Below are 20,629 nucleotides of genomic sequence, written 5' to 3'. Positions count from 1 at the left end.
ATGCGCCTTCTCCAACTAACACTGTTAGTTGCAAGTGTTACAATCCGGTAATAAAGAACAAAGAACCTTGATTTCGACTCAGTCTGGTGTTTGACTCACTCATTCATGAACAAAGCAGACCTAACAGGGGACAGGGCTTCTCTACTGATGGGCACTACCAGAGTTGCCCCAATAACGACAAGGGCTGAGGGGAACGATAGGCTTTATTGTACAGAAGATTTGAGCTGGCCCGGATCCAAGCTAGGGAAATGCAAGGAAGGGAGAGGAGGCTCGACCTTTATGGCCTAAGCCACAAGGGAGGAGTCCAGGGGAGAGTGTCTTCAGGGGCGGGCCAGCCCATGCCTTTACCAGCCAATGACTATATACAATACAGATATAATTCATATCAATACATTCACCCCTTCATTTTAAACAGAACCCCCCCCCACCCCATTTTCCAGAGGTGGAACGCTCAAAATAAAAATAAAAATTCTGTCTGTCTAGAGGTTCAGTCGCACAGGCGACTTCCTCCTCCTGCGGGACTGACGGGGGTGGGGGCAGGTGTGTCTGTGCCCTGCTATTCAGGAGGGGAAGCTGTCCTGGAGGGGGCAGGGGGGGTACTGTCTGGGTCAGGGTGATGACTGAGGGCTCCGGGGGGACGGGATTTGATGTCTCCTGGGGAACTGACTCCTGGAGAGGAGAGCCGGGCAGCTCGGCCTCTAGTATTGAGTTCCAGTGTGAGCTGGTCTGCTCCATGGGGTGGCCGCTGGTGGACAGGGCAGTTTTGGGATTTCGAGCCCTCGTCAGGTATCAGATAGTCACGGTGTCCTTGTAGCCATTGGGGTATCTCACAAACGCATATTGAGGGTTGGCGTGTATGAGGTGGACCGCTTCCACCAGTGGATCTGTCTTATGGCCCTTCGCGTGTCTCCGTAATAGAGCAGGCCCTGGGGTTGCCAGCCAAGGAGGAATGGAGGCACCATTTGCTGATCTCCTAGGGAAAGCAAACAAACGTTCATGCAGGGTGGTGTTAGTTGCAGTGCACAGGAGCGATCGGATAGTGTGGAGCACTTCAGCCAAAACATCCTGCCAGCAGGACACCAGTATGTTTTTGGACCTCAGGGACAGGAGCACCGCTTCCAGACGGTGGTGTTCTCCCTTTCCATCTGACTCTGGAGTGGCACAGACTATCAATACAAGATGTCGTAATTATAGGTGGAGAGCTCGATCCTCCACCTAAGAATCTTGTCATTTTTGATTTCACCCCACTGTTTTGTATTAAACATGAAAGCCATGGCCTTCTGGTCTATCTGCAGGGTAAACCGTTTACCGGCCAGGTAATGTCTCCAGTGGCGCACTGCCTCAATGATCGCTTGTGCCTCCTTCTCGACCGAGGAGTGCCGTACCTCGGGACCATGCAGGGTGCTGGAGAAAAATGCTACTGGCTGCCTGCCTGGTTAAGTGTGGTGGCCAATGCGAAATCAGAGGCATCGTTCTCCACCTGAAAAGGGATGGACATCCACGGCATCGTGGCCTTGGCGATATGTTCTCGGATCTGATTGAATGCAGCTTGGGCTTATGCCGATAACGGGAAGGTTGTGGACTTAATCAAGGAGTGGGCCTTATTGGTGTAATTGGGGACCAATTGTGCATAATAAGAAAACAGTCCAAGGCACCTCTTCAGCGTCATTCATTACATCGATGTCTGTTGAAGTCTTCATTACTGGAGGTGCATTTCACAGCGCCACCGCTACATCAATCGGTAAGCATCTTTTCAAAGTCGGGTCTTCAGCTGGCAGCAACCCAGCTGTTCTAGCTGTCAAAGATTCACTGACAGCGCTCACAGCGGGCGTTGATTCACGCACCTGGCCAGCCCTTTGTTCCAAGGGCTGCCGGGCGCCATCTTTAAAGAGCCCTGCCGATAAAGAGCGGAGCGGAGCTCCGTTGCTGAATCTTGTACCTCTCTTCCTGGATCCATTCCACGCTGAGTCCTGGCTTCTTGTAAACAGGTAGGCTCAGATAACCTCGGGAAATGCAGTTTCTTAACAATCTGTTGCCGTTTTTTTTTACTTCTTTTCAACAGTTGTACCATTAGAAACTAATTCAACACCTCTAACTATTTCTAAACTTTTAAAAAGTTTTAACGGGCACTTATAGACAAAACAATAACAAAGAGTCAGGAGAAGACTGGAAGGCATGTCTGTTCCTTACGCCATCTAGCCATGCCCCTTCAGCGTCTTTAAGGTGTTTGGGACTGGGTGCTCCAGGGCAATGACATCATCTGCCACAATGCATCCAAGGAGGGCCAGGCAGTCTGTGTTGAACATGCACTTGTCCTTATTGTACGTCAAGTTGAGAGACTTGGCCGTATGTAAGAACTTTGTGAGGTTCACGTCGTGGTCCTGCTGGTCATGGCCACAGATGGTGGCATTGTCAAGGTATGGAACGTCACCGTCAGCTTGTGCTCCTCCACCATCCAATCCATAACCCTCTGAAAAACAGAGACACCGTTAGTAACACTGAAAGGCATCCGTGGGAAGTTAAAAAGTTTGCTGTCGGCCTCGAAGCCCACATAGAGCTGGTTGCTCAGGTGAAGGGGAAGTTAATGATAAGCTGACTTGAGGTCAATGGTCAAAAAAACTCTGTATTGTGTGGCCTTGTTGACCAAGTCGGCTATTCAGGGTAGAGGGTACGCATCCAACTGGGTGAAGCAGTTGATGGTTTGACTGTAGTCAATCACTATCCAGGGCTTGTCTGCCCCTCTGACCATGAGGACCTGTCCCCTTCAGGGGCTGGAGCTAGGGGCTATGATCCCTTCCACCAAGAGTCGCTGAACATCAGCCCGGATGAATGCCATATCCTCAGTGCTGTTGCGCCTGCTCTTGGTGGCGATCGGTTTACAGTGTGGGGTGAGGTTTACAAATAGTGACGGAGGGGCAGGATGGTGAAGCTGCAGGTCAGTGCCAGAGGCTGGGTGCTTGGTTGGGAGGGGGGGGGTCCGTAACCTGTGGATTGCAAATAGTGAGAGGCGGTTGGGTGCCCCTGAATGCCATCGTCACACTCCTGAACTGACTATGAAAGTCGAGGCCCAGGTGGATCGGCACGCAGAGCTGGGGCATAACCAACAACAAAAAGTCATTATAACATTACCGCCACCCCCCCCCCACCCCACCATCAGAGACACCACACAGTACCCCCGGATACAAGTCCGCTAGTCTTTCACTGCCATTGACATGGATCCGGTCATCAGCCATACGGGGATTGAGAGCCTATGGAGGCCACCTCAGGGTGGATAAAACTTTCGGTACTGCCACTATCAAAGAGGCAGTTCGACTTGTGCCCATTCATTCATCTCCATCTGTATCATGGAGTTCGTGGTCGGATGAAGGCTGGCTTGGTTCAAGGTGATCGATGCCAGGATGGGTGCGTCATCTTCGTTGTCGGTGGGGAGGCCCGATGTCCAAGATAGCAGCCTCCATGTTGACCATGCTGCCAATGTGGATGAAGAAGGCGAAAGTGGTGTTGTCGGGGGCAGAAGTGACGTCATTGGTGAGAGCTGCCACTATGTAGAGGATGGGGGCAGCAGCAAGTAAGATGGCACCTCCATTACCACGAACGCGGCTGGTACTGGAAGCTCCACAGCCATACATGCTGCGCTGTTTTGGGATGAGGCTCTGGACCTACAGACTCGTTGATAATGCCCCTTTTTCCCGCAGCCCGAGCAGGTAGCTCCTTTCGTGGGGCAAAGACGTCGTAGGTGTCTTCCCTGCCCACAGAAGTGGTATCTCGTAGATCCCGATGCCACTGCAGCCGCGGTTTGGTCAGCCATCCCCAACGCTGACTCCCAGGATGGCAACCCTTGTGGCAGCGGGTACTGGATAGACCCACTTCTGCCCATGAACGACTCCATGTGGCGCTGGGCCAAGTCTAAAGTCCTGGCCAGTTGGATCGCCCGTTTCGGCGGTAGTTGATCTTCCTTGAGGAGATGATGTTGGATATAGTCCAACCTCAACCCCAACACGCAATTGTCCCAGACCAGGTCTTCCACGCACTAGGTCCCCAGCACGGGGACCATGGGGTTCCCCAAACTGTCTTTTCCCAGTGTGATCAGGGCTCGGATGAACTCCTCTGCCAACTCACCAGGCTGCTGTTTTCTAGATGCCAGGAGGTAGCGGGAGTAGACCTCATTGATTTTGGGCTTGTATAGCGCCCTTAACTCAGCTATCGCCTCGGTGTAGGTCACGCAGCATCTGATGGCCTAAAAAGCCCTCTAGCTGACTCCTGCCTGTAGAACCTTCAGCCTCTTCTCTTCCGAGTCGACCACTCCAGCAGCGACCTCAAGGAAGTTGTTAAAACAACTGATCCACTGTTTGAAGAGTTCAAATGCACCTGGGACTTGGGGATTCACCTCTAGCTGATCGAGGCGCAGCAACTTCTCCATTACTGGAGATGTTAAAATTTTCTGTACGTTATATTGATGGGCACTGCCAGTTGCCCCAATAATCACAAGGACAAAGACTAAAAGGGGAATGATAGGCTTTATTGTACAGAAAACTTGAGCTGGCCCGGATCCAAGCAAGGGAAGTGCTGGGAAGGGAGAGGAGGCTCGACCTTTATGGCCTAGGCCACAGGAGAGGAGTCTAGGGGAGAGTGTAATCAGGGGGCAGGCTAGCCCGTGCCTTTACCAGCCAATGACTATATACAATCCATATCATTACATCCACGTAGCCCGGGACCCACTGGGCATAATAGAAAAACCCCAGCCACTTTTTCAGGGCCTTGGAGCAGTGGGTGCATGAAGTCAGGGTCAGGGCTGATGACTCCATTCTCCACAACGCATCCTAGAATAGCCAGGCGACATGTGCTGAAGACATACTTCCCTGTGTCATATGTCAGGTTGAGGAATTTCACGGTATGGAGGAATTTTTGGAGGTTCGCATCATGATCCTGCTGGTCATGGCGCTGATGGTGATGTTATTGAGGAATGAGAAAGTGGCTCGCAGCCCATGTTTGTCCATCATCCATTCCATCTCCCTTTGAAAAACAGACAGCCCATTTGTGATCCCAAAATGGACTCTCAAGAAGTGATACAGTCGACCATCCGCCTTGAAGCCAGTGTATTGCCAGTCCTTGGGGCAGATGGGGAGCTGGTGATAAGCAGAATTAAGGTCTATGTTCGAGAACACCCTGTATTGAGCGATCTGGTTCATCATGTTTGATATGCGGAGTAGGGGGTAGGGTAGCTGGGTGAACCTTTTGATGGTCTGGGAGTAATCTATGACTATCTGGTGTTTCTCCCCAATCTTCACTACCATGGCCTGGGCTCTCCAGGGGCTCATACTCTGCTCTATCACCCCCTCAGCGGGGAGGCATCTCACCTCGGACTTAATAAGTGCCCTGTCCCCAACACTAAATTGCCGATTTTTAGTGGCGATGGGCTTACAGTCCAGGGTGAGGTTAGCGATCAAGTTGGGGGGTATCCGAAACGTGGAGAGGCCACATATCAGATGTGGTGATTGAGTTTGGGGGTGTTGGTTGGCCCTGTAGGATTGGGACTGCTGGTTGACCATGTGATGAGGGAGGGATGGGCAGTTACAGACCGTGGGGGAGGGTGGGGCCCGTCGTACATGGTGATGCTCTTTAAGTTGCACTGAAAATCTATCCCCAGGAGGATAGGAGCGCAGAGCTGTGGCAGTACTAAGAACTTAATATCACAGTATACTATACCTTGGATAGTCAGTATCACAGTACAACTGCCACAAACCTTTGCCGATATGGATTTGGAGGCTAGGGAGATGTTGTGCCTCTTAGGCTGCTCCTCAAGGGAATAGTGCTGTACAGTGTTCGGGTGAATGAAGCTCACCGTGCTTCCACTGTCATATAGGCAAGTGGTGGGGCAGCCATTTACCTGGACGTCCATCATGGCTCTGGAGTGTTGGTGTGGTCTGCACTGATTCTGGGCTACTGATGTCAGCTCATCGTCTGAGGAGTTCCATTGGTTGCAGCGATCTGGTAAAATGGTGACCCTCATGGTCCACATGCAGCCTGGTCATCATTCACTGGAAGGGTAAAGGGAGAAGACGGAAGTGACATCATCGCGATTGGTGATCTCTGTGGCGGGTATGTGTGGGTTTTCCAGGTCCTCAGAAGTGGCGATGGAGGTGACTGCATTAAAGATGGTGGCCCCGTTTGCACACGGAGCTGCTAGGCTTTGGGGTTTGCTTAGACCTACAGACCTTCTCGAAGTGTCCCTTTTTCCTCCAGTTGGAGCAGACAGAATCCTTGGCAGGGCAGCATTTCCTTCAGGTGGTTGTTAACTGCTGCGGAAGTCAGTTTGGGGTGGTGTAAGGTAAAACATCATGAGATGGGAATGTGTAAGGAGTTACCCTGTGCAGGGCTGTAACAAGATGTGAATGCATCTTTGTACTTACAAGATAAGAGAGACATTGATGGATTGAGAGGCAGGAAGCTAGCAGGGAAAGGATAGCAACAGTTTTAGTCATTGGACAAGTAATGATATGATGATGTTCTAAGCACGTATCCAAGGGTATAAAAAAATCACCATTTTGCTGATAACGGCAGAATGCATTCTCCGACTAACATTGTTAGTTGCAAGTGTTACAATCCGGTAATAAAGAACAAAGAACCCTGATTTCGACTCAGTCTGGTGTTTGTCTCACTCATTCATGAACAAAGCAGACCTAACAGTGGGAAGGAGTTTGTAATCCCGCCTCCCAAGATGGCGGCTCATGTCTCCCACGAGCCGGCCGTGTGTTCGCTGGAGAACGATTCCGCGTTGTGGATGGGCACTTTCAGAGTGTTTGCCAGTTCAATTGTTTGAGGTAGGCTCAGTCTTTTCCGCTCAAGTAGCCTCTGCCTCACATAATCGGAGTGGACGCCTGCTACACAGGCATCTCTGATCAGCAGCTGCACTCACAGTCTCACAGTCTGGCAGTTGCAGTCCCTTGCAAGCTCCTGCAGAGTCCTGACGAAATCATTGAATGTTTCCCCGGGTCGCTGCCTGTGTGAGTGGAGTACATGCCGTGCATAGACTTCATTCACTTATAACATGTACTGGTCTTTCAGGGTATCCATGGTGTCTCTAAATGTCTGGAAGTCACGGACCATCCAGTGGACTCAGTGCCCAATGTATGAAAATAGCAGATGGAGCTTGTCTTCATTGTCCTGGATCGCAGCTGCAGAGGCTGTGAGGAATCTTTCAAAGCAGCGGTGTCAGTCTGTCAGCTGCTTCAGATTCTCTCAGGTTGATTTCTCGGCAGTCCAACTTCAAGTATTTATCATATTCCGAAGAACCAAGGTCTTGCTAATAAAACTGACACACAATCAATAATGCAAAGACTGAATGTGATAGTACAGATTCTATCACCAATGTGTATATGTACATGCGTACAGATGGTAGTGTAGGATGACTGTGATTGGCTGAGAGTGTAGCCACATCTACTGGCAGATCTTAAAGGATTGCTCCTAGCCAGACCAGGTCATTCTGGACTGGTTGATCTACTTGTGATATGCTCCAGTCTTTTAGTTAATAAAAGCCTTGGTTCTTTCGACGCGCATTACACTGAAGTTATTGGCACTGAAAGCTTTTATTATCAAGAGAAAGACAGCATCCCTTGTGTTGCTGGCTCTCCCGGACTCGAACTGGGGGCAGGGTTGTGGCATGACGGCCTTTATGGGGGAATAAGGGGGAGGAGTCACAAGCCGGCCAGTGGGAGCAGGGTCAAACATAAAAGGTCATGTCATTTACGTATACAATAGTGGTTTTACCACAAACATGCTTCGCCATCCTGGTAATGTCGCCCTTGGGCTTCCGCTGACAGGAGAAAGGTGGTAGATTTGTCTGCGTTATTCGGGACCCACTGGGCGTATTAAGAAATTAAGCCCATGCACCTTTTCAGGCCCTTGAGGGTATGGGGCTGCATGTGGTCAGTGTCAAGCCCAATGATGCCATTCTCAACCATGCAACTGAGGATGACCAACCGTGAAGTGCTGAACACACACTTCTTTTGGTTGTATGTTAGGTTGAGGCTTTTGGCCATCTGGAGAAATTCCAGTAGGTTTGCATAATGATCCTGCTGGTCATGGCCACAGATGGTCACATTGTCCAGGAAGGGAAATGTGGCCTTTTCTCCGTAGTCATCCTCTATCCAATCCATCTCCCTCTGGAAGACAGATACTCCATTGGTAACCTCGAAGGGGACGTGGAGGAAGTGGTAGAGGTGGCCATTTGCCTTTGAGGCAGTGTATGGCTGTCCTCAGGGCAGATCGGGAGTTTGTGGTAGGCCAACATGAGGTCAGTGGTTGAGAAAACCCAGAACTGGGTGATCTCATTCACAATTTTGGTGATGCCGGAGAGTGACTAAGCATCTATAATGAAAAGACTGTGGCCACCACATGGTGGCGATGCTGCGCTCCTATTCAGAGGACACATCGCATGCCAATCAAGGTCAGACTCACCCCAAGCCATTATGGTGACCCTCGCAATTGGCCCATCTAAATTATCAGGTACTGGAGTCCAGACAGCTACCTGGACTTAGCCCTGACCTTCATCCAATTGGCCCAAATGAATCACAAATACTTTATTGAAAAAGGTGTACAAAGCAATATGGCATCCTGAAATTGTTCTATTTCTAATAGTTTCTTTTTGAACCTTTCTTTGCCAAACCATGTTGCAATGCAAACCAGCAGTTAATAGTGTGAATGATATTTAAAGTGAAGACAACATTAAAGAAATAATTATCATCCATAAATCAGAATTATATATGACAATGTAACATAGGTTAGAAGAGTGCTGAAACAAAAGTAGAAATGACTGAAAGGAGGTTTGTTTGGAAAAGTTCAGAGATGCAGAAAGATTTACATTCTTTTATTTTCTTTGTAGTCCAAGATCAAGGGAAACTTTAATTAAGTATATGTGCGTCATATAGTGAGAAGCCTGGATTCCATGAAAAACCTACTATTCTTAGCAGAGAAATCCAATACAAGGGGGCACAAATTTAAAATAATAAACAAGATAAAAAGGAAATTGCTAAAGTATTTTTAATCACTAAAAATGTTAGGAATCTGAATTTTACTTGGAAATTAATGAGAATCTACAGGGTGATAGAGGGAGACACAAAAAGTGAAACTTTATTCTCAGTTGTTGGACAAGATCAACCAAATGTTGTTGTTCTCTGGGCAAATTTCTATGAATTTATCCTTCTCGTGGATGACCTGATCTGAATCATGATCCTGAATTATTTTATGGACTTTGCACAAAAATAACTTCTGAACTTTGGTAAAGTGAAAAAAATATTAAAAGACACCTCCATTCCCAACAGGAAGAAGATTCACAAGTATGAACCATACTTAAATTCAATAGGAGCACGACTATAGTGTGGGCCGTCATGCCTCGTCGCCCTACCTTACCCATCTATTCCTCAATCGTGTGGGGGGGGGGGGGTCCATCCCATCCCAACCAGGTAAAATTAAGAAAAGAAAAGCAGCCTGAGATCTGGCCATCATGCTGTGACAAGCCCACAAAACCCTGATATATGTTTCACATCTTTGCTGTGAGATTCTTCAATGTCGTGTGTAACTGTGGTTAGTTAAGTGTTAAATGTTGAGGGTGTTGGAGGGAGGGGTACGGAAAGAGCTTGAACTCTTGAGAAAACTTTATATAGAATTGATCATTGTAAATTGTAGTTAATGCTGATATTATTAACATTCAGACAGATAATGTTGATAATTGTTTGAGTTTAAGTTTGGAAAATCATTATAAATATTTTTTTAAAGATTCACAATTATGAGATCACATAGCACCAGGTTTCTTGTCATTGTCAGACTCCTGAATGAACCCCAAAACAATAAAATGATGTTGCCTTTGCTCTGTACCAATAGATCTCACTGTGCCCTTTTGGTCTATGTCTTGCTTGTATTGTGTATGAGATGTCTATTGGCCTGCTTAGGAAACAATCTCTATCACAACATCTGGGTTTTTGTGCAGAAAAACAGTGTCCACCACTGTCTTCATGCTAAGTGTCTGCTAGATAGGGAGTATTTCTGAGAGAAAAACATATTTACAGATGTACAAACTCAGGCAATCTGGTGGTCACTGTTGTCTCTGGGACTGTCGCAGGACATGCTCCTAGTCCATGGTCAGTGGGGACAGGACCGCCTGAAGGTTGGCTGGGTCAGGGGTGGCCGATGGTGCGAGTGGGGAGGTGCATGGCAGCGAGGGAGTGTAGATCTCAAGTGGGTCCATGGGCAGCGGGGTCCCGTGGTTGATGGTGGGTGGGGTAAGGATGTTGGCTCCGGGAGGGTTTTGGAGATGCCAGGGGTGCCTGGAATTCCAGGTCCTGAGTGGAGACGGTGTCCTCATGTCCCCATTGGGGTACACCATGTACGCGTAATGTGGGCTGGCATGCACCTGCTCGACCAGGGGGTCGGATTTGTGTGTCATCACATGTCTACGGAGGAGGACTGGTCCCGGAGACATCAGCCATGCCGACAATGAGTGTCCTGTCACCAATTTCCAGGGGAAGGAAAGGAGGCATTCATGAGGGGTCTGGTTGGTAGCCCTACATAAGAGTGACTGTATGGCATGGAATGCCTCGGGAAGGGCCTCCTGCCAGTTGTTAGTGGACCATCCTTTCGACCTCAGGGCCAGGAAGACTGCCTTCCAGATTACCCCGTTCTCATGTTCTACCTGCCTGTTGACAGAGCATCGGGGGAGTCATTGAGTTTCCCTGGTCTATACAAATATCGTAGCTGAATGTGGCCAACTCGACTCTCCGGTGCAAGATCTTGTCATTTTTGATCTTGCCTCTGTGGATGGTACTGAGCATGAATGCCACCACGTGCTGGTGTGAGGAGGGTGAACCATCTGCCTACCAGGTAGCGGCACCAGTGGCGGATTGTTCCATAATTCCCTGGGCCTCCATTTTGATGGAGGAGTGTCCGAGCTCTGAGCCACAGAGGGTTCGGGAGAAAAAGGCCACGAATCTCCCGCCTTGGTTGAGGGTGGCAGTGAGGACAATGTCAGAGGCATAGCACTCAATCTGGAATAAGGTGGTCTCGTTCATGGCATGCATCATGGCGTTGGCGATATCCTTTCTAATGCGGGTAAAGACCACGTGCCTCGGCAGGGAGGGGAAAGATGGTGGCTTGGGCCAGTGGATGGGTCTTATCTGCGAACCGGATGACCAACTGGGAACAGTAAGAAAACAGCCCTAGGTACCTGTGCAGGGCCTTGAGTGTGTGAGGAAGGGGAAGTTCCATCAGAGGGCACATGGATTCAGGGTTAGGACTGTGACACTATGTTCCATGATGTACCCAATGGTGGCGAGGCAGGTGGTGCTGAAAAAGCACTTCTCCCTATTGTAGGTGAGATTTAATGCCTCTGCCGTCCAGAGGAACTTCTTCAGGTTAGCATCGTGGTCCTGTTGGTTGTGGCCACAGATAGTGACATTGTCCAGATATGGGAAGGTCGCATTTAGATTATGTTGGTCTACCATATGATCCATCTCCCTCTGGAACATGGAGACTCCACTTGTGACCCCAAAAAAGATCTGAAGGAACTGGTAAAGGCGCTCATCAGCCTCAGAGTCAGTATAGGGATTATCCCGGGCATTGATGGAGAGCTGATGATTGGCCGACTTTAGATTAGTGGTGGAGAAAATCCTGTACTGGGCTATCTCATTGATCATGTTAGCAATATGAGGTAGTAGGTAAGTGTCTAGCTGGGTGTACCGGTTGATGGTCTGACTATAGTCGATGACATCCTCGGTTTACTGCCCCCTTTGACCACCAGGACCTGGGCTTGCCAGGAGTTAGTGCTAGGCTCTATTATCCCTTCTGGCAGAAGCTGCTGCACCTTATCTTTGATGAAGGCCCTATCGGCAGCACAGGGCCTGCTCTTGGCCACAATGGGCTTGCAGTCAGGCATCAGGTGGTTGAAGAGGGAGGGGGTGTACCCAAAGGGTGGACTGTCTGCATGTGGGCAAAGGCGGTTGCTGGATTTGACATTGTGGACAGTGAGTTGGGGGAGTGGGCCACCGAAAGCTTAAGTGACACTGTGGAGATGGCACTGGAAATCTAGTCCCAGGATAACTGGGGCACAGAGCTTTGGCATGACCATGAGCCTGAACCCTTTGTATGTTTCCCCTTCCAAAGTCAAATTTACATAACAGCACCAGCGCTGGGATGGAGTGGTCCTGGGATGCAAAAGCGATGGAAAAGTTCACAGGGTGTACTTTGAGCGCCAGCGTATGGACCATGTGTGGTATGCACAAAGCTCTCAGTAGTACCACTATTGAACAGGCATTTTATTACCTTCTTGTTGACAGTGATGTCCATCATTGAGCACCCAAGTCCATGGGGGGGGGTGTTGACTGACAGCATGGTGGACGCTAGGACCAACTTGCGGTCCAAGTCACTGCTCCAAGCTGGTGGCAGCGAGTAGTGATTAGTAGGTGCAGGCATCATCTTCCGGTACGTAGTGTGTGCCAGTGTGGGGTGCGACAAGTGTGCTATCCAGGGCTGTTTGTGCATGCACATGTTGACCGCATTGCTGGGTCGACGGGGTGTTCAGTGTGGGTGGATGTTGGTTGGTCCAAGATGGCAGCACCTGTGGGGAGCACATGGTGCCAGTGTGATTCAATGGGTGAGCTGTAAGTGATGTCACCGGTGCGGCGGAAGTGACAGGCAGGCAATGGCGCTGCCCGATAATCGCACATGGAGGTGCCTGGAGGGTCGAGTGAGGCTTCCGACTGGTCGCGGAGGGTCACAGCGCTCCCGGCGGGTTTGGAGAGGCACACTTTGGCAAAGTGGCCTTTCTTATTTGAATCGGGAGCAATGTGGTTCTTTTGGGAGTGTCTGCCGGGCCCACAGCGGATCCTGCAGCGCTTACAGTGGCGGGATGCATCAGCGGTGGCAATCGTTCCTCCACAGTAGGGCCCCTCAGCGGGGGCGGTCGTCTGCGATCGCTTCTCCACAATAGGGCCCCTCAGCGGGGGCGGTCGTCTGCGATCGCTTCTCCACAATAGGACCCCTCAGCGGGGGAGGTCGCCTACGTCGGCCAGGCCAGGGGGAGGCGGCAGGCAAGCGTCGAAGGCTTCTGTGTGGTGGGCTGCAGCTTCCAGAGAATGGACCACATCGATGATCCTTGCGAGGGATGCATTGCTTTCTTCCAGCAGTGTCGAAACAGTGGACAGATATAGTTGGGGCACAGCGATTTTAGGCCAAATAGTGATCGATCAGTGAACGACTTTAGTCAAATATCTTCTTCACTATTGGGAAGGATCAAATCAGTTAAAAAAAAACTCATGAAGAATATATTTTGAAGAAATAACAGCACATCAGTTGAAACATCAATGTGCCTTAAATAAAATTAACATTAAAGAGGTTGGTTTTGAAAACTGGGACACATCAGAATCAATGGGAAGGACTATAAAGTTTTTTTATATATAAAAAGCAGAAGCTAGTTCTCACTATAAGGAAAATTGAAGGCCTAAAACGACAATGTCGTGCGAGTTGTCCCTCCTGAGGAAAAGCCCCATCGGCCTTAATGGGCTAAATGTTCTCATCGGGGCTTAAGGTCTCCAAGGAGACGGACGGACAGAGGGAGCGAGCCATTAGGCTGTCGTCCCTGCTTTCGGTCACGGGGGGCGCTGTATCCTGCTTCCGGCGGTGACGTTGCTGCCGTGGTTGTCAGGGTGATCCCGCGGAGGCCTACCCTCAGCAGGGTAGCGGCGCGATGGTGCCTGTGCTGGACGCGCTCTGGGAGGACAGGGATGTTCGCTTCGACATTGCGCCCAAGTGAGTACCCACAGCATTCCTTGTTTCGGCCCCGTGCTCACCACGGATCTGTTGCAGGGTGTCAGAGGAGTGCGTCGTGACAGCGCGTTGGGTCGGTAACGGGTTCGGAGAGGAATGGGCACTCACTCAGCGGATCAGAGCGAGAGAGACGAAACCATTGGTCGTCGTTATTCTTTTGGGCAACAAAGAAACGATTAGAAATTTCAACTGAGTCCATTCGATATATCCAAAAGGGCTTTGGATTTGGCTCAAGTGGTAAAGAGACTGAGGTCACGTGATCAACCCTGATGCCATTGGATGGAGAGCTTGGGGGGCTGAGGGGCCTGTTCGTGTGCAATGCACAAAAGTGCTGGAGAAACTTAGCAGGTCCCGCAGCATCGAAAGCAAATAAGAGGGGAACTAGCGTTTCAGGCCTGAGCCCTTCAAGGTATATCAATCTCGCTGTCTGTGAGAAGATATTTCCCAGCTTGGCACTCCTGATTTTGATGCTCCTGCATCTTCTAAATAGTAGTGGGTTGAAGATTCTGTGCTGGATAGAAATGGTCTTTTGTAATTCCTTAACCCCTATTTTGACAATGCTCCTAGTAAATGCTGCCTACAGAGGAATTGAAAATCTCAGTGATCCTCTTGGTTGTTTTAATGATCCTCTGTATAGTCTTCCGGTCTGATACTTTGCAGCTACCATTACCACGTGTTGTAGGTGGCAGAAATTGCGGAGGATAATATTTTGGATGCAGAGTGGTTGGGGTGTAGGTGCAGATAAGGGAAATCCTCTCCTTGTGTCTCGGGGCAGAGGGGGCCAAGGAATATTGTAACAGCACTGTTTTACCACAGCTTGTAAACAAAGAATACACTGTTATGAGCACAGAGGACCCAAAACGCAACAACAATAGAAATTCACCAAGACAAGTGGTTATTTAAACAAAAGTTGCTTTTAATTATCTTTAAACATGAAAACAGGATCAAAATTTAACTTATTACTATTAACTTACTTAACCTAACTTAATCCCCTTCTAATTCTAAGCGCACATGTATGTAATTTGTGTGCAAGTTCAGAAAGGTTCTTTGATTCACAGTCCAATCTCACTTCTCACACCTCCAAGTTCACTGGTTGTAGGCAATTCTTAAACTGTGCACAGAATTTAACATTTATGAATTTTACCAGACTTTGGTGCTTGAAAGGTAAATGATTACTGCTTAGAAAGGTTCTTGTCGGTTTTCAGAGAGAGATACCTACAACTGATTCCTTCAGATCAGCGACGTCATTGTCTTGCTGAAGAAACTTGCCAGCCATCTCTTGTATGGACCACAAGGGCTTTGAACAGGCTGAACCAAGAACTCACAACTCGTGTTTAAAATGTTTTTTTTCCACAAACTTGTCAGCATGTCACATTCCAGTCCCAGCTGCTGCTGCTGAACAGTAGAAAGGAAAAACTGAATTCTCATTCTAACTCAGAGAAAACCACATGACCCTCTGAGAATAGCCAGCTGCTCTCAGGCAGACTGCGGCTCTGGATCTAATCTTCCGAGTTTGTTCAACCGAGCAGGGGCATTGATGTTCGGGGCCAGTGAATGACAGTGTATGCTCCGACTGGTGGGTGGGCACACACCTGATTGGCAGACTGGAGAGGCTGGGTGGTGCCTAAGGGTTGATGGACAGTTCTGTGTGGCTTCCAATATCAGAAGTATGGTTACTTTGCCAACGTAACACAGTCAATACCAAGAAAAAAGTCATTTAAAGTGGCCACAAAACTGGATTAAATATTTAGGAGTCAGAATAGCTTGAATAATTTATATAAACTAATTATACTCCCTTGCTTGGGAGAATTGAAGAGGACTTCAATAGATGGATATCCATCTCCATAACCTTAGTGGGTATGGTCAACTGTGTTAAAATGAATGTGTTGCTGAGACTTAAGTACCTCTTCCAGAAACTGCCTGTGGCGTTGCCCTGGGGATTCTTCCAAAATTTGCTCTCACAAATAAGCACATTTTTATGGAATGGAACGGTAGCCAGTGTCCCAAAGGAAAAATTGACCTGGGATTACAATTTGGGCGGATTACAAATGCCAGAGGATTACAAATGCCAGACTTCAAGAAACACTATTGGGAAACCCCAATCGAGATGCATCACCTCACTCTTTGAAGGGGGGAGGTGTACCATCCTGGGCACAAATTGATCTGCACAGGGTAGGTGAGAAGGTAGCAGAGGACTTTATTTATAAATGAAATGCTAAATTGTTATCTGGAAAACAGGTAGCCCTATACTAAATTATCTTCATTTGGAATCAAAGCGGGGCTGTCCCCAAAAATGCCCCTGACTCCAAATAGATTACTACCATTGATGGTAGGTAACAAGATCCTAGACACCTGGTGTAATGGCATCAGGTGCTTAGAGGACTGTAACGTGTAGGCACAGTTAATGTTGTTTGTACAAATGAGGCATAAGTATGATTTATCAAATGATGTTCCACTGCTACCTTCAAATAAGATCTTTTCTGCAGGATAAATTAGGTCCAACAATGGCCCTACAAATGAACAGTGACATAGATGCCATGATTTGAAGGAAGAACACACAGAAATTCATCTCGGCAATGTATCTCTTGCTCCAAGCAGAAGGACCTAAATCAGCCCTTCATAAATCAAATGAGGTGGAAGTGAGATCTAGGAATAACAATTGATGAGCGATGCTGGTACGACATGTCGGATCAGCATGACTAATCATTAATGCGTGGTACAGGCTGGTACAATACAACTTTCTACACCAGCCGTACCTGGCACCGCAAAAATTGAACAGATTTAAACCAGAATTGTCAGACCAATGCTTTAGATGTGGCTTTGAGACAGGAACGTTTGCACGCAACCTGAACATGTACCAAGGTGAGACCCTTCTGGGCTGAATTAGGCCAAGTTCTTGGGAAAAAAAATCACTGGTAAGGAATTCCCAGAGATGTTCCTGTTGGAAATCATAATGGACATAAGACTTAAATCAACCTGTCCAAATTTCAAATCTATTTCGTATTGTTCACATTGGCAGTGGCTGGAAAATGCATAGCAGTTACCTGGAAATCCAACACCTGCCTGAATATTACTCAATGCAATGCAGAAATGCAAAGCTGTGTTCCCCTGGATAAAATTACTTACAACTTAAAGAAAAAGTATAACTCCTTTTTGAAAATTTGGCAACCATTCTTAGATTCCATAGAACCACAATTATAGTGTGGGCCATTGAACCTTGCCACCCTACCTTCCTTGTCTATCCCTCAATCGGGGGGGGGGGGGGGGGGTGTTCCATCCCATCCCAACCAGGAAAAAACAAGAGAAGAAAACGGCCTGAGCACTGGCTGCTGTGTCGTGACAAATCCATAAAACTCTGATATATGTCTTGTACCTTTGTTGTGAGTGTCTTGAATGTTGTGTGTAACTGTGGTTAGTTAAGTGTTAAATGTGGGAGTTGGGGAGTGAGGGAAATGAAAAGAGCTTGAACTCTGGAGAAAACTATAAAATGGATAATTGTAAATTGTAGTCAATGCTAATCCTGTTAACATTGAGACTGATAATGTTAACTGAGTTTAAGTTTGGAAAATCATAAATGGAATATTCAAAAATATTTGCTTTTTTTTTGCTTCTTTGGTGTGTGATCATTAAATTTGTTTTGCTTTTAGTCATATGAAGATGAGACCTGGAGAAGTCCTAATTGACTGTTTGGATTGCATTGAAGATACTAAAGGAAATAATGGAGATAAAGGTAGACAATAAATGGATAATAACTGATGTGTTAGAAATAAAGCTTTGCAGCCAAACCTTGCCACAAATATGTAATATTTGTTTAGAAATACATTATCATAAATTGTAGATTATGCAACAAGCTCTACTTTTACCCATTGAGTTAATGCTATTTATGCAGCTATCGATAAAGTCTTATTTTTGTTCCATGCTTCGGAGTCATGAAGGAATGATATTGTAATATGAAATTATGTAATATGAAATTAGAAGCTATCTATTTATTTTTATGATTGTCATAATTTTAAGATAAATAATTTGAACCTCGACTCACTGCTTGCAAGTTCAGAATGATGTGATAGCATTGCTGATCCATAGTGGGGGGGAAAAAAATACAAAGTAAAATTTTCCACATTTTACCATAACATTTAGCATAACATGTTGAGATTGTTCATTACAATGGAAATAAGTTTACTTCTTGTATTAGATCCTGATATATTTTTATTAGGGAACATGCAATCATTAATTGATTTAGGTTTGGAGGATTATCAGATTTCATTTATCTATTTAGCTATAGTTGTGGCTAAGAAATGTATAGCACTTACTTGGAAAGATAGAAATATACTAACCTTAGATAAGTGGTATTTGGAAATGAAATTTTGTTTGACTATGGAAAGGATATCTTTTTCAATTCAGGATAAGATGTCTTTATAAGTTAAAGTGGACTCCGTTTGCTAATTATATGCATTTAAGTTTGATTTAAGTGTGATATTTTAGTATTGACAATTTTTTTTGTTGTTAGAATTTTTTTTGGTTATCTCTTTTTTTGTAAGTGGGTTTTTTTTCCATATATAATATTGTCAATTTTATTAATTCTCACTCTTTATTTTGGGGGGGAGGGTTGGACTAATTTTAAGTTAGACTATTAATATTGTGTTACAATTAATGCGGGGGGGGGGGTTATTTTGTGTAGTTTTATGATGTAATATTGTAACCATACCTTTTTAAATTTTTTTTTCTATTTTTCTATAAATGTAATTCTTTATTGTATTCATGTTATAAAATTTTAAATAAAGTCTTCAAAAAAAAAGAAATAAAGTGTACTGAAACCTCAAAGCAAAATTGAAAATAGTTTTAATTATTTCATAAATACCTTTATTGCCTGGCATTAGGATAACTTAGCTTCTGATAAAATGATATTCCTGATTAAATGAGAAATAGATAAAAGGAGATTTCATTGACTAAGACTCAACCTTTTGTAACTTTCTGCCACACAGAACAGTTTCACCAAGATGATATACACAATATTCCACTTTTCATTCTACAGGCTCAATCATTGATAATCTCAAGTTTGTGTTGAACCGTTGTTGAAGAAGCTGAGGTCATCACCAAGATTCAAAATTTAATCACAAACCACCATTTTATATGTATCATAAGGAAAATAATTGATTCCTAACTTCACATGTGATGTTGCTGGAAGACCGCATTTGGATGAAATATTGTGCAAGGATTGGATGAAAATATTTTGCAGTGCTTTTTACTAAGAGGGGCATTTTTCTGCTGCTGTGCTGTGCCCTCTAATCCTGTAGTGATGGTGAATGATCATCCTTTGACAAAATAAATTAACTGGTCATTCATGTCATTGTGGTTTATATGCAAACTGGGTGCTGTGTTTGCTTGGATGCCTACATTTTAAAAGTAATTTATTGATCATAAAGAAATGTGGAATGCCCTGGAAACAATTTGTCTCACTATATACCAAGCAAGAGTTCTGTTTTGTATGATTCCGTTGATTATGTAATTCTCAGGAGAAAGAAAAGGTTATTTTACATGGGATCCAAGTTGAGTTGGCCAATTGGATATAAAGTTGGCTTTGAATATATAGAACTGACTCATGATCCCTGTGCTGACCATGATGCCAGTTTAATCTGTCTGCTTGCACTTTTCCTGTTCATGTGTTTGTCCTTCTTGTAACGTGACAAACCAAAGCTGCACACCATACTCTAAATATTGCCAAAATATCATTTTATACAACTGCAAAATGGCTTCCTGACATTTATATTCAACGCCCTGACTGATGAAGATTTTTATGCCTTACACCTACTTTTGTTGCCACATCATCAACTTTTATTGATGCTTTCAGGGAGCTATGGATTTACAGCCTAAGATTCCTCTGTACTCACAAGCTCCTAAAGATCCTGCAATTTACTGTACACTTTCTTGCATTTGACTTCCCAAAGAGCAACACCTCACCCTTGTTAAAAGTAAACTCCACCTGCCTTTTCTCTGTCCATAATTCCAACTGATCTACATCCTGCTGAGTCTTTTGACAACCTTCTTCACTATACACAAATCAATTTTTTTAATGTTGTTTGAAAACTTACTGATCAATCCACGTGCATTTTGCGTCTGTGTGTGTGTAACAACTTTGCCTCTTTTCCCGTTGTCTCAGAACTTGCCTCTGGCCAAAGAAGATACAGAGAACTCTGTCAAACCACCAGCAATCTCCTCTGTTGTCTGGGATTTTGATCATATCAGGTCCTGGGACTTACCAATCTTATTATGCAAGAGACCACCACCATCTCTTCCTTGATATCCACTTGTCTTAGAATTTAGAATTTCAGTAAACAGCTCCAGTATGTCACTATCCTCTAGTCCAGTGGTTCCCAACCTTTTACTTTCCAGTCACATACCACTTTAAGTATTCCCTATGTCATAAGTGTTCTGTGATTAGTAAGTGATTGCTTAAGGTGATATGTGAGTAGGGAGGGAAGGTTGAGAATCACTGCTCGACTCAATTATTACTGAAATATTTTGCTTGAGAAAAATTGTCATTGGCCCATTTCCTTTGGAGTTATGAAACTGTGCATATAACAAATCAATTTGGAATGATTAAAACAGTGGTTTTCAAACTTTTTCTTTTCACCCACATACCACCTTAAGCAATCCCTTATTAATCACAGAACACTTATGGAAAGAAAAAGGTTGGGAACCACTGCTCTAGTCCATAGTAAAGGTAGATAGTCACAGTCTTTTTTACCAATACTAGGGGAATCATATCTAGAGGGCTTAGACTTGTGAGAAAAGGAAATTTTAAATAAGATTGGAG

At 45.9% G+C, this 20,629-nt stretch overlaps 1 protein-coding gene and 1 long non-coding RNA gene across 2 annotated transcripts in view; one reads left to right on the top strand and one right to left on the bottom strand.

Annotated features, from left to right (window-relative positions):
- Positions 1-185: 185 nt before the first annotated feature.
- LOC138762166 (uncharacterized) lies at positions 186-13,878 on the bottom strand. Its single transcript, XR_011356797.1, has 2 exons — positions 12,313-13,878; positions 186-2,470 (listed from the first exon to the last, which is right to left on the bottom strand). It is a non-coding gene; the product is annotated as an uncharacterized lncRNA (long non-coding RNA).
- The window catches only part of bbs5 (Bardet-Biedl syndrome 5), a 41,026-nt gene continuing 34,062 nt past the window's right edge, over positions 13,666-20,629 (top strand). Inside the window, exons 1-2 of the mRNA XM_069935702.1 lie at positions 13,666-13,797; positions 17,463-17,545. Coding sequence (XP_069791803.1) covers positions 13,736-13,797; positions 17,463-17,545 — 145 coding nt within the window. The 5' untranslated portion in view covers positions 13,666-13,735. The remainder of the gene's footprint in view (positions 13,798-17,462; positions 17,546-20,629) is intronic.

This window comes from Narcine bancroftii, chromosome 4 (assembly GCF_036971445.1).
Source record: "Narcine bancroftii isolate sNarBan1 chromosome 4, sNarBan1.hap1, whole genome shotgun sequence".
Classification (NCBI taxonomy): Eukaryota; Metazoa; Chordata; class Chondrichthyes; order Torpediniformes; family Narcinidae; genus Narcine; species Narcine bancroftii.
The sequence above is the reverse complement of the archived record's forward strand: the minus strand, read 5'-3'. Positions and strand labels throughout refer to the sequence as shown.